At 41.8% G+C, this 14,417-nt stretch overlaps 1 protein-coding gene and 1 gene segment (V, D, J or C); one reads left to right on the top strand and one right to left on the bottom strand.

The window, feature by feature from the left end:
* Positions 1-1,990: 1,990 nt before the first annotated feature.
* LOC128099688 (Ig kappa chain V-III region MOPC 63-like) lies at positions 1,991-2,614 on the bottom strand. The segment is given in 2 exon segments: positions 1,991-2,319; positions 2,566-2,614. Coding segments are annotated over 2 exon segments (378 nt in total).
* A 1,085-nt stretch (positions 2,615-3,699) lies between these two features.
* LOC128098581 (protein FAM98B-like) lies at positions 3,700-5,574 on the top strand. The gene has a single exon (XM_052719863.1). It carries the CDS (start codon positions 3,725-3,727, stop codon positions 5,021-5,023), a length of 1,299 nt encoding a protein of 432 aa, XP_052575823.1. The 5' UTR covers positions 3,700-3,724; the 3' UTR covers positions 5,024-5,574.
* The last annotated feature ends 8,843 nt before the right edge of the window (positions 5,575-14,417 follow it).

The raw sequence follows: 14,417 nt of genomic DNA, 5'->3' as shown, positions 1-14,417 counted from the left end.
GTATACTCAGTAGTGGTATAGCTGGGCCATGTGGTAGATTATTTCTAGTCTCTTGAGAAAAATTCAGACTGATATCTGAAGTGGCTGCACTAGCCTTCACTCCCACCAAGTCCATTGTTTCCTTCTATATTCCTGATGATGGCCATTCTGACTGAGGTTGAGATGGAATCTAAAGTACCTTTAACTTGTATTTCCATGACAGCAAGGGGACAAATTCCAGTGTTTGGTACAAATGTCCTCTCAAAGTAGTACAGGCATTCTGGGTGATAAAGTACATCAATATATCATTTGGCACTGAATCCTTCATAACACAATACTGACCTAGCATCAAAACATTCCAATAGTTGTAATAGTGGTATGATGGTTATGATAGTAACCAACCAGTTTCTGACTGGGTATGAGGACTGAAGAGATTTTATGTCCATCAGAGTAAATCTGGACAAAGTCCCAACAATTCTGAGACCATGGTCTCTGGGGGCAGAGCGGGGGGTGGTGAACCTACTGTTGTTGTTCTGTTAATGGTCATGCTGTCAAACTGCATTCTAATTATCTATGGCCATTCCAACAGCTTTGTGTTGCTCTCAACTTTGGTCTTTGTTCCAAACCTTCTTTTTGAGGTGAGTAGTGGTTAATACAGAAGCTCATAACTGGTCAAAGTACCCAGTATAAAAAAAAAACTCTGAGTCCTTGGCTCTGGATGAATCATCTATATCAACCTCCCACCATCCAAGAATCAGAGATCTTCATGGAAAAGGGGACAGAAAGAATGTAAGAGCTGGTGGATAGGGAGGATACCTGAGAAATTCTGAGTTCTGAACATAACATGGCTATTGCATGCCTTAACTCATAGTCGCTGTGGTTACCTGCACAAGATCAAGCCAGTCAAAATTCCTGTCAAATGATATATTGGCGACTGATGTCTACTGAGGGAGGGGCAAGCTTCCCACGCCTTAGTGGATGGCCACATGGCCATATGGACAGCACTAACCAGACTAAGGGAGTTTATTAATAATGATAAAAAAAGGACATAAAGCTGGAAAGGGAATGGGGCGGGGAGGAGTCGGAGGAAGGTAGTGGTGTGCAGATATGATCAATACAATATATGAATGTTTGGAACTTTTAAAAGTGTTATTTAAATAAAGGACCTTGAGTATTGGTGGAACTGGAAAAAAACATAACAAATGACTACAAATCAAAGTAAAAATTACCTTAAACACAATAGGAACAACATGGAACTAATTAATGTTACACATCCTGTTTCATAATCTCCAGGCTGAGAAATTCTGGGAGGATCTAGCCTGCTACTACATGATATCAAGCACAGATATTCTTGGGGCAGAGGGGTTTCAATTCTCTTGCCCAAGTAATAGAAAAAAAAAACCTACCAGTAAGGCAGGTGGTTCTTATATTTCCAGAAAAACAAGAGAACTGATATCAATTAAATAACATAGAATAAAATATAAAACACAGCGATGTGTGGTATCACATGCCTTTAATCCCAGGAGTTAAGAGGCAGAAACTAGCAAATCTCTGTGAGTTCAAGGGCAGGCTTTCTATATAGTGAACTCCAGAATAGCCAGAGCTTCATGGTGAAACCCTGTCTCAAAAACAAAACAAATGAACCTTAGCTTAAGAATATTAAGCAGTATCTGGAAATCAGGTCACTAACAATGCTTAATATTTTAAAATATTTTATTTAAATGACTGGGTAAAGTTTCCTTTAAGTTTTAAATAATTGTCTAAGTAAAAAATTATTAAATCTAAAAATTTGTTTGAGAAATAATAAGCAGGGACAGCATTCATTAGTAAGGAAATTATTTAATTATAAGACATTCAAGGGAAACAGTGCTCTCATGAGCTTAAGAATTTTCTGTGTTGTAGATTTCCTCCTTTTCTAACAAGCCTTCCACAGACCCTAGTTGATATGTCTCAGGGGGAATACATCTGAGAGACCAAACCTCAGTATACAGCAAACCAAGGAGGTTTTTGCTTAGACATAGAGGGCTGTGGGAGGAAGCTCTATTCCTTGCTGACAGAAATAGGTTGCAGCATCATCAGCTTCCACAGGGTGGATGGTGAGGGTGAAGTCTAATTCAGCCTCATAACCACTGAACCTGTCAGGGACCCCTGACTCTCGATGACCTTCATTATAGATCAAGAGTTTGGGGGACTGTCCTGGTTTCTTTTGATACCAATGCATAAGATTTATGCCAAATTTATTGACACTCTCACTGGACTTGCAAGAGATGGTGACTTTTTGTCCCAGAGACACAGCCAAAGAAACTGGAGATTGGGTCAGCACAATGTCCCCAGTGGAGTCTGGAATGATAAACATAAAAAACTACTATTGACGATATACTGAAACCATCTCCCTGTGAGACAAAAACATGTTACTCCTGTGCCAACAGTCACAATCATCACTCAAAGCTTTTAAAAAATTAAAGGGAACCAGGGAAAGAGGGAAAGAAATTACAAATGCTATAATTCCAATTATCAAGAGCCAAGAGGCAGAGAAAACAGCCATGACTACAGTAGATGCTCCAACACTTCCCTGCACCTTCTCACCTGGTACCCAGAGCAGCAGAACCCATAGTAGGAGAGCAGCTGACTTCATCTCTGAGAGCTGAATTAGAGCTGTCAATCTTAAGACACTGACAAGCTGCCCTTAAAGATGCTTTGAGCAGCCTGGACCATTGACTATTGATGCAACATGCAAAACAGCTCAGTGAAGCTAGTACTTGAAGAAACACCTACTCTTGTTTCAGTGGTAGTTAGAGTTGAAAAACCATTCACAGAGCAGCTCAAGCACATCCTAAGGGATTTTGTGACTGCCCTGTTCAATCTTTACCTCATGTTTTTTAAAATAGTTTTACAAATGTATTTTGATCATGTTTTCCCTCCCCCAACTCCTTCTACATCCTTCCTAACTCCTTACCCATCCAACTTCATATTCCCCCACACACACTTCCTTTTCTCTCTTTCCTTCTCTCTCTCTCATAAAAAGTCAAAAATCTAAACAAGAAAAAAACAGTATGATAAAAAAAAGAATTACTGTATGGATATTCTAGCATAAAGAATAGGAGAAATTTAGAATCGCTTTGAAATCTCAATAATATTAAAGTTTTCAAGCAGCAGTGTATTTCACATTGTGATCTTTAGCAAGAAGGAAAAAACGATTGGATTTTATACAATAGGAAAAGGATATGGCTTCCTTTGGTTTCAAGGGGAATTTACAACACTAAGTGGCCATCAAGTCAAATCTATAAATGTCATCAGGAGCTAAGACTCAGAGACATGAGCATGAAGTGCAGATCATTGTGAATAAGCAGGGTCCCCCCCACTTAAACTACTCCAAAATCCAGTGATGGGCCAACAAGATACCCTAAAGGCAGAGCAGCTGTCCCACTGGGATATATTCAGGGTGGGGAGCATCTAGTTACTCAACTTTTTCTATTCTTGTAACCAGAAGTTAGAACTGAGGAACCTAAGCTATTTTTCCATAATATTTTGTGCCCCAACGATTAGAAACTAATGTTAGATTGGTTTTGAAAGCATTAAACCTAAAACTATTAATTTAAAAGCATATCTAAGAAAATAAGAAATCAACTGACAATTTTAGTTAGACATTATACTATATATACTCATGTACAAACACATTAACCATCCTAAAAGTTTTAAAAGTATTATAACCTGAGAGTGACGAACAGTCTGGGGCCAAGCGACCATGAGAGGGCCGGAGCTCGGGCCCGAAACTAGCATGGAGGGGGACGTCCTGGACACCCTGGAGGCCCTGGGGTATAAGGGTCCCCTGTTAGAAGAGCAGGCACTCGCCAAGGCAGCAGAGGGTGGACTGTCTTCACCTGAGTTTTCAGAGCTCTGCGTTTGGTTAGGCTCACAAATAAAGTCCTTATGCAGCCTGGAAGAAAGCATCACTTCAGCCGGGAGGGATGATCTAGAGAGCTTCCAGCTTGAGATAAGTGGATTTTTAAAAGAGATGGCCTGTCCGTACTCGGTCCTCGTATCAGGAGATATTAAAGAGCGCCTCACGAAGAAGGATGACTGCTTGAAACTTCTCTTGTTTTTAAGTACAGAACTTCAAGCTTTACAGATACTACAGAAGAAGAAACATAAAAATTCTCAGTTAGATAAAAACAGTGAAATTTGCCAGGAAGTTCAAGCTGTGTGTGATGCCCTTGGAGTCCCCAAGTCAAACACTTCTGACATTCCACTCCTACTGAGCCAGGTGGAATCAAAGGTGAAGGATATTCTCTCTAAAGTCCAGAAAAACCATGTGGGAAAACCACTGCTAAAGGTTGATTTAAGTTCAGAACAGGCAGAAAAACTGGAAAGAATTAATGATGCTCTTTCCTGTGAATATGAATGCCGCCGGCGGATGTTAATGAAACGATTGGATGTGACCGTGCAGTCCTTTGGGTGGTCTGATAGAGCGAAGGCAAAAACAGATAACATAGCAAGAATTTACCAGCCCAAGCGGTATGCTTTGTCGCCCAAGACAACAGTCACGTTGGCACATCTGCTTGCTGCCCGGGAAGATCTGTCTAAGATCATTAGGACAAGCAGTGGCACCAGCCGGGAGAAGACCGTGTGTGCCATTAATAAGGTGCTTATGGGAAGGGTACCTGACAGGGGAGGACGGCCGAACGAAATTGAACCACCGCCCCCTGAAATGCCCCCTTGGCAGAAGAGACAAGAAGGCGGAGGGAGGGGTGGTTGGGGTGGTGGAGGTGGAGGTGGTGGCAGAGGAGGTGGTGGGGGTGGAAGAGGTGGATGGGGTGGTGGAGGAGGATGGGGAGGGGGTGGAGGTGGGGGAGGGGGAGGAGGGTGGGGAGGAGGTGGTGGGGGAGGGGGTGGTAGAGGAGGTTTCCAAGGCAGGGGAGATTATGGTGGCAGGGGAGATTATGGTGGAAGAGGGGGCTATGGTGGGAGAGGGGGCTATGGTGGGAGAGGTTATGGAGATCCATATGGAGGGGGAGGTGGTGGTGGTGGGTATAGAAGATACTAAAAACTGCAGGGTTAGAGGGCACTGCTTCTTACTAGATACAATGTAGAGATAGTGTTCCGAGGAGCATACTTGAACGTCACCCTGAGGGAGACCATGGTAGTGTCTCTAAGGATGGCATTCTTGAATACAGAAGGCCATTTTATACTACCAGGTGATCCTGCAACATGTTTTCCATATTCTGTGTACTCAAGCATGCTGTGTCTTTTTAAAAAGTAAGAAAATGGGAAAAAAAAAACCCAAAAACTATTTTTAAAAATGTAAATGTTTATTACCAGCAACTTGGAAAATGGAATGTATTTTATTGTCATGATTGAATTTAGACTGTAAACTGGTATTTTGTTCAAGATTGAGACACACTAATGACTCCAGCTGTAACAGAAAGGAATCTAGACTCTTGTCTTGTTTGTACTTCTGTGGATCTGTCCTATAGTGTTAATTCTATTTTACAAAACAGAGAAAGTCTCTAATATTTGTGCTTAGTAGGCAGTTGTTATTTTTTAATAGGATGAAATTCCTTTGGTTAGATTTTTATTAAATTTCTGTTAACTGAAGCCAAAGTCTTCTTTATTTCACTATGTATGCGTGGCCTGTCTTCCAGTTGGATATGAAACCCTTGTGATGGACTGAATAACTAAGTTAACGGTTGTGAGAACCGAAGATGGTGGGTACCCACAGTGAGAGTTTTTTCTGGACACAGGGTGGTTACACATCCGAATCCATAGCAGCTGTGACAACGTGCACAAGACTTACTTATGCAAGATCAGGCCAGACAGAGTCCCAGCGTGGGGTGGGGAGGGGCTCATGAAGGCCCACCCCCTAGCTGAGGAGCTGTTGGCAGTTGATTACTGCTCAAGAGGGCGAGCCAGCTTCCTTCAGGGCTGTGGGATGTGAGAGGCTGCCCATGTTCTAGTAGATGACAAACCAATGCACCTGGAGGCAGCACCGTGTGGACTCAGAACAAGAACAGAAACAGGAGCACATGAGTTTGAGAAGGAAAAGTGTGGTGGGGGCAGGAGAGGATTGTAGGGGGCATGGATTTAATCAAAACACTATATGCATGTGTAAAATTCTCAATAAAAGAAAAAAAAGATCAAAATTAAAAAAAAAAGTATTATAACCTTTGCAACAGATGGAAACCGTTATAGGAAACCACCAATCAAACTCAGAGTTCTCAAGCCCAGTCCCAATGTATAGATCTACAAGACAATTCCCTCAGCTAAGACTAAGAGGGGTCAGAAAGACTGTAAGAGCCAGAGGATCTGGAAGTTTGTTCTTTAAGTTTGTTATGATGCCATGTCTCCTAGTGTGGTCAGAAGCTACACCTGTAAAGTCTCACCAACATGACTGCCTAAACACTAGCTGAACAAGCACAACAGCAATAGACATGCTAAAGTGAATTGAATGGGGGAAATGACCACAAGGCCAAAACCCTATACAAAGAATTACAGGCAACTAAGCAATGCTGAGTGTGGAAGAGTCTTCTCCAGGGAAGACCACACCAACGGAGTATCCCATACCAAATGGTCAGCACTGAAAACATACATACTAACAACAGGTTGTATTTAGAAATAGGTAGGTAGGTAGGTAAGTAGGTGGATGAGTGGGTGGGTGGGTGGGTGGATGCATGCATGCATGGATGGATGGATGGATGGATGGATGGATGGATGGATGGATAGATAGATAGATAGATAGATAGATAGATAGATAGATAGATAGATAGATAGAGAATGTATGTAACAAAACTTAATGAAAAAAAGAATCCTTTAATTTGAAAAATAGGAAAGAGGGTATATGGGGGGTTGGAAGGAGAAGAAGGAAGGGGAAAATTGTGTAAGTACATTATCTCAAAAACTAAAAAGTAATAAAAAATTACAATATTATAGACTACAATAATTGGCCTATTAGATGCATGTGGCTTTGTGTACTGTAATACAGTATACTTATATATTTTTATTTTACAAGATGTCATCTTTTTGAAGTGAAAAAAAATTTAGGCAAGATCTCTAAAGAAATAAGACAGGTGAAACAAATTGATTTTCAGCCAACTGGACACAAAATGTGTGTGTGTGTGTGTGTGTGTGTGTGTGTGTGTGTGTGTGTGTGTGTGTGTTTAAGAATGAAATTAGACCCATATCTGTCATCTTCCACATAAGTAACTTCAAATGGATCAAAGACCTAAATTCAAAACCTGAAACTTAGCCAGGTGGTGGTGACACAAGACTTTAATCCCAACACTTGGGAGGCATAAGCAGGTGGATCTCTGAGTTCAAGGCCAGCCTGGTCTACAAAGAGAATTCCATAACAGCCAGAGCTATACAGAGAAATCCTGTCTTGAAAAAAGGCAAAAAACAAAAGAACCCCGAAACTTCTAGAAGAAATCACAGGCAGTCTCCTATATGATATACATATAGAGAAGGTCTTCTTCCAAATAGTAATTCAGTTGCCCAAAAATTAAAGTAAACTATTAACAAGAAGAATATTATATTTTGATGGGGATTGCATTGAATCTGTAGATTGCTTTTGGTAAGATTGCCATTTTTACTATGTTAATCCTGCCTGTCCATGAGCATGGGAGATCTTTCCATTTTCTGACATCTTCTTCAATTTCTTTTTTCAGGGACTTAAAGTTCTTGTCATATAGGTCCTTCACTTGCTTGGTTAGTGTTACCCCAAGGTATTTTATGTCATTTGTGGCTATTATAAAGGGTGATGTATCTCTGATTTCCTTCTCAGCCTCTTTGTCAACTGAATATAGGAGGGCTACTGATTTTTTTGAGTTGATCTTGTAGCCTGCTATGTTGCTGAAGGTATTTATAAGCTGTATCAGTTCCTTGGTGGAATCTTTGGGGTCACTCAAGTATACTATCATGTCATCTGCAAATAGGGAAAACTTGACTTCTTCCTTTCCAATTTGTATCCCCTTAATCTCCTTATGTTGTCTCATTGCTCTGGCTAGAACTTCAAGTACTATATTGAATAAGTATGGGGAGAGCAGACAGCCTTGCCTCGTTCCTGATTTTAGTGGAATTGCTTTGAGTTTCTCTCCATTTAATTTGATGTTGGCTGTTGGCTTGCTGTAAATTGCCATTATTATGTTTAGGTATGTTCCCTGTATTTCTGATCGCTCCAAGACCTTTGTCATGAAGGGGTGTTGGATTTTGTCAAATGCCTTTTCTGCATCTAGTGAAATGATCTAGCTCCAAATCCACACTCAAGTATAAAACCCAGAGTAACTGCAGAAACTATGAAAGTAAAAAGGGGGTTGGAGAGATGGCTTAGCAGTTAAGAATACTAGTTGCTCTTCCAAAGTTCAATTCCCAGCAAGCATATGGCAGCTCATAACCATCTCTAATGGGAGCCTTTGCTCTTTTCTGGCATGCAGGCATACATGCAGACACAGCACTCAAATACATAAATAAATATTTTTTTAAAAGATAGACAGGAAGGAAGGGAAAAGAGAGAAGAAACAAACAAACCACTGTGAGAAAAGGAAGCGATAAGTAGGAGAATAGAAGGGTACAGGTTCTGAAGGGGGAAATAGGTGCTTTAACTAGCTGGGGAGTGAGAGAAATACAGAAGGCCATCAGAGAATAAAATAGCAGTAAGGGTGGCTGGGAAAGTCCTAATAAATCATACAATTAGATATCTACCTAAAATACCTATAAAACCTATAAGTTTGTGTGATAGTTGGAATGTAGTTGGCCTCATAATCTCATGGGGAGTGGCACTGTTAGGAGGTGTGGCTTTGCTGGAGTAGGTATGGGCTTGCTGGAGGAAGTGTGTCACTGTGGAGGCAGGCTTTGACGTCTCATATATGCTCAAGCCACATCCAATGTCTCTGACCACTTCCTGTTGCCCCTGAGTCAAGATGTGGGACTCTCAGCTCCTACTCCAGCACCATGTCTGCCTGTACCCCATCATGTCACATCATGATGATATTGGACTAAATCTCTGAAAATGTAAGCTACCCCAATTAAATGTTTTCCTTAATAAGAGTTGCCATGGTCATGGTGTCTCTTCATAGCAATAGAAATCCTAAGACAGAATTTGGTACCAGGGACTGGGGTACTACTGTGATAGGCCTGACCATGCTTTTATTTGAAGGAATATGGACCTTGTGGGAGAAGCCAATCAAGGATCCATGTGGAAGCAGCTGCAGATGCCTCTAGCAGTGACTACTGCAAAAAATACTAGTTAAAATGGAGAATATATACAGTTAGAGAGAGAAAACAATTGATACACGTAATTTTTTAAGTGTCCCCACTCTCTTGAATGGAGGGATTCCCAGTCAGTAAGAAATATGAAGGGTTGACACAGGGAGTGAGTCCAAACATAAAGGAACGTCCATGTTATAGTTATTCATCTTCTCCAAAAGTCCCATAGATGATCACATTGTCCAAGCTATGGCTAACAATGAAATGTCCAGCTGAACATTTCCCTCTAAAGACATTATAACAGGACATGACCAATGAGTGGGTCTTTAGAAGTCATCCTCATCCAGACTAGATGGGCTTCTCCAAGGCAAGTCATCAGCACCTCAGGTCATCCAGAGGCTCAGAGTTCTTTAGAACCATAGCACACTAAAGGGGGAAGCTCATTGGATCCAAGTCTCCAAATTCTCACTGCATACTGAGAAATATCCATCTAATGGGGTAACCTGTAGGTGATTAGAGACTGGAAAATTCAAGTGACCAATGAACTGTGAAGTTGGAAACACTGTACACCTAATCCCTCCCAGACCTCAAAGCCATAGGCCTAACAGATCACTCAGATGAGAGGGGCACATCCATATTGATCCATCAATAACAAATAGGAATGGTGGATGATCTCCCAAGTATAGTTAAAGAGAGCAGTTGCATCACATGAGAAATACCCAGATGATCTATTACATCAGTCTGATACTTTTAACTGTCACATAATACTTTAAAAGCTGAGCTGGGTGGTGATGGCGCACGCCTTTAATCCCAGCACTTGGGAGGCAGAGGTAGGCGGATCTTTGTGAGTTTGAGGCCAGCCTGGTCTACAGAGTGAGATCCAGGAAAAAAAAAACTTTAAAAGCTAGACTTTTTTTACTTTTATTGATTCCTTGTAGATTTCACACCATGTATTCTACAATTTTTTTATCCTTTACTCAAACTAATAAGCTTTGAACAGTTAAGTCATTAGGTATTTGTGTTTCAGATACAGACTTACATTCTTGCCTTAAAGTTTTTTTTCATTCCTTCTACTTCCTTGAGCTTACAGTCTTCTATGCACTTTCAGAAATGTAAGTCTGTGCTGCAACTGTCTCTGCAGCTTTGATTTCAATGACTGCATTCCTCTATCCATTAAGATCTTACTTTTAAGAGTACTTATTTGTCCTTTTCTCCTTGCCCTGTATTTGTGTTTTTATGCCTTCCATATGTCTTGTCAATATTTCTTCTCTTGTTTTTTTCTCTTATTTTTCTTTTCATTTTTGATTTTTGTTACTTGTTGTTTGTTGGCAAGTTCTCACTAGACAGCCCAGACCAATTTAGTACCCACTCTGTATTTCCTGCTGCCATTGAACTCATGATCCCCCTGTCTTTTCCTGCTGAGTGCTGGGATTCCAGGCATGTGGCATCTTGTCCAGCTCCTTTTCATTTTCCAGTTGCTCCAACATTGAAGATGGATGACCTCTAGAAGCCTGGGCTTGCACACCCACATTCACAGAAGGTTAGTTACCTTCCTCTCTCTACCTTAGCCTTCCTTGTGCTTCCGTTTCCTTCCAAAAGGTGGCGAGAAAGCTCAACAAAATGATTTCTGCAGCATTTGACTTAACGCAGGTGCACATTTCTGCACATTGCAAGTTTACAATCCTAATTTGCTACCCAAGAAATTATATTGTTGGATTTGTTTTTCACTGTTTCACGATAAATTAACACAAGCTCGATGCATTATTTTCTCACTGATGTGAGCAAAGACCTGACAAAAACAACTTAAAGCAGGAAGGGTAACTTTGGTTTATAATTCAAAGGAGTATAGTTGTGATGATGGGGAGCCATGGTGGCCGGTGTGGGAGTCAACTTGTCATGTTGTGTTTTCGGTCATGAAGCAGAGTGAACAGAAAGTGAGGCCAGAGTGTAAAACCTTAAGGACTGCTCCAGTTACCTACTTTCTCTGATCGTTGACTCTGCCAACTCTGGGACCCTCTCTTTCTCTTAGTAGCAGTGACAGAATTCCATATAATACCTGGCATCTGTTTCTCACTTTGAAAATAATCTACTAGCCGGGCGGTGGTGGCGCACGCCTTTAATCCCAGCACTCGGGAGGCAGAGCCAGGTGGATCTCTGTGAGTTCAAGGCCAGCCTGGGCTACCAAGTGAGTTCCAGGAGAGGCGCAAAGCTACACAGAGAAACCCTGTCTCGAAAAACCAAAAAAAAAAAAAGAAAATAATCTACATACAGCAGTAGATTTTGAATAAGTAGGTCATTACTCTTTACAGATTATTGTATATGATCTCACTAACATCAAGTAAAGTGTGTGTGCTCATGCATTTCCCATTTTATAAACACTTAGGTAACTCTTGTCTGAATTAGAGACAGTGTAAGACCATGTTTTAGTCAGTTTTCCATCATTGTAGTGAAACACCCAAGATAACTAACTCATTAAGAGCAAAGACTAACCTTGGCTTGATTTTGGAGATTCTATTTCATAATAGGATGTCCTGTTGCTTGGGGTCTCTGGTGAGGCAGGACATCATGATAGGAATGTGTAGTAGAGCAAAAATGCTCACTGCATATCCAGAAAACACACAGTACCACAGTTCTCCTAATAGACACACTACTAATGACCTAAAGACTTTCTACTATTCCTCTACTCCTAAGAGTCCCACGACCTCCTAAAGCACTAGCCTGGAAAGCAAATTTCTGTTACATGGGCCTTACCTTCATCATGAAATAAGGGAACATTCAAGGTTCAAACATTAGCAATCTTTGAAAGAGGAGCACAAAGTTGAACTCAGCCCTTAGAACCATTACTTTGTGTGGATTCCATGTACTAAAATCTCTTCTAATCAAACAGATGTAAACTGAAACATGTGACTTACCTACATCACGCTTATTCCCACCAAAATGTCCTCCTGCCAATCCTCCACTGCAGGGGCTGCAGAGATGTGAAATCATTGTTTAAAAAGGGCCATTATCCAGGGAGCTGGAGAGACGACTCAGTGGTTAAGAGCACTGACTGTTCTTCTAGATGACCTGGGTTCAATTCTCAGCACCCACAACTGTCTGTAACTCCAGCTCCAGAGAATCTGAAACCCCCACATAGAAATATATGCAAGTAAAACACCAATGTACATAAAATAAAAATAAATGTTTTTCTTTAAAAATCCATTATGGTGCTTCAGAAACCAGAAACATTAAACCAGACCGATGACTCCTTGCAATGATTATTTGCATGTAAATCTATTTGGGGGAAAAAAAAACATGAGCTGGTGTTCTGGAACTTATTACCTATGGTCAGATAACTTGCTAACCCTTGTTGCAGCGGGGAGGGACTTGGTCCTGCCTCAGCTGAATGCACCATGCTTTGCTGACTCCCCAGGAGAGGCCTTACCCTTTGGGAGGAGGGGATAGGAAATGGGTCAGGGTGGGGGAAGCTTAAGGGGGGAGTGGAAGGAGGGATGAGAGTGGGATCTGTGGTTAGTATGTAAAATGAATTTAAAATTTTTTTAAATAAAAAAAAACATACTGTGTGACACACTGCAATTTACAATGCCACTTAAAATATTTGATGGAGAGGTGGGAAAGATGGAGAAATGAAGCAGTTCGTGAGTGGTGGAGAGAAGCAAAACAAGAAATTTGATGGTGATGACAGGTGTAGTAGGTGAAAGTGGACAGGGAAGCATGTCATTGCCAAGTAGGGCTGGCACAGTGGTGTACAGCAGCCTGGAGTGTGTGAAGGCTCTGCCTGTGAGCACACTGCCCAGTACACTATCACCCTGGATCTGAGCAACAGTAGAATGTCTGAGATGGAGAACAGCTCATTTTCTGGATTGGGCCTCCTGGATGGTCTGTGCTGCTCCCAGAGACCAGGTTGGTATCCATGATCTGTGCTTGGGGAGGTGGGCATGCTGGTGTTTGTGGTCCATGCTGTTACCCCAGGCCATGTTGATACTTGTGGTCCTTGTGGCTGTCCATGGCCCCACATGCTACCACTAGGAGACCATGTTGATATCCATGGTCCATGTTACCACTAAAGGACATGTGGATGTCATTGGTCTTTGCTGTTGCCTGAAGCCATGTCAATGTTTGTAGGCCATGCTGCTGTCCAGGGCCACGATGGTGTCCATGGCCTGTGCTGTAACCGAGGGTCCTGCTCATGTACATGGTCTGTACTGCCACTGGAGACCATGCTAAGGTCCATGCTGATGCCAGAGGCCATGTGGATGAATGTCGTAGTCCATGATTCCACCAGTAACCATGTGGAAGTCCATGGTCCATTCTGCCACTGACTATAAATGGCAAGGAAGCTTCATTTGCAGTGATATCAATGACTGCAGACACAGAGTTGAGAATAAGGGACGTAGAAGGCTTCTGTGACAACCTCTACCTCCCACCTCAACTCCATCCCCCGCAAAAAGAAACAGTCTAGACAGAAAGCCATTGAGGAGAACTCTTAAAAAATGTGATAGGGCTAGGTGGTGGTGGCACATGCCTTTAATCCTAGCACTTGGGAGGCAGAGGCAGGAGGATCTCTGTGAGTTTGAGGCCAGCCTGGTCTACAGAGTGAGTTCCAGGACAGGCTACAAAGCTACAGAGAAACCCCGTTTTGAAAAAAAAAATTGTGATAGGGATGCTGAACTACCTCCCAGTTGATAGCTTCTGGTGGGGGTGGGGGCGGGTAAGGACTCAGTTTGCTTTAAGGAGCTGCCCACTGGGAGTTTGACCATGCTCCAGTGAGTATATGGGCAACACAAAATGGACTTGGCATTTTTTCTTTTCTTTCTTCTTTTTTTTCCCTTGGAGGAGGCCCTGACTCTCCTTCATGCTAGACTGATCATATACCCCAAAAAAGCTATTTTCTTCTCATGTTGATGTTGGTTGTGACCATTATTGCAGCAACAGAAAAGCTAATACAGTATATTAAGACAAATTAATTCTTTCGTATCTAACACTTTAATTTGGCTGAAATGTATGCACATATATTGCATATGTGTGCAAATGGAAGCCAGAGATCAACATCAGAGTCTTATCAATCTCTCTCCACCTTTAGTCTCTCACTGAAAATAGAGATGAATGATTTGACTGGTCTGGCTGGTCCTGGGATCCTCTCGTCTCTGCCTTTCCAGCTCACCATGGCTGGTATCCTAGGTGGCTGATGGGGATCTGAACTCAGCTCTTCATCCTTGTACAGCAAGGACTTTTCCAAT

This window comes from Peromyscus californicus, unplaced genomic scaffold, assembly GCF_007827085.1.
Source record: "Peromyscus californicus insignis strain IS unplaced genomic scaffold, ASM782708v3 Scaffold_6__1_contigs__length_162567912, whole genome shotgun sequence".
Taxonomy (NCBI): Eukaryota; Metazoa; Chordata; class Mammalia; order Rodentia; family Cricetidae; genus Peromyscus; species Peromyscus californicus.
The sequence above is the reverse complement of the archived record's forward strand: the minus strand, read 5'-3'. Positions and strand labels throughout refer to the sequence as shown.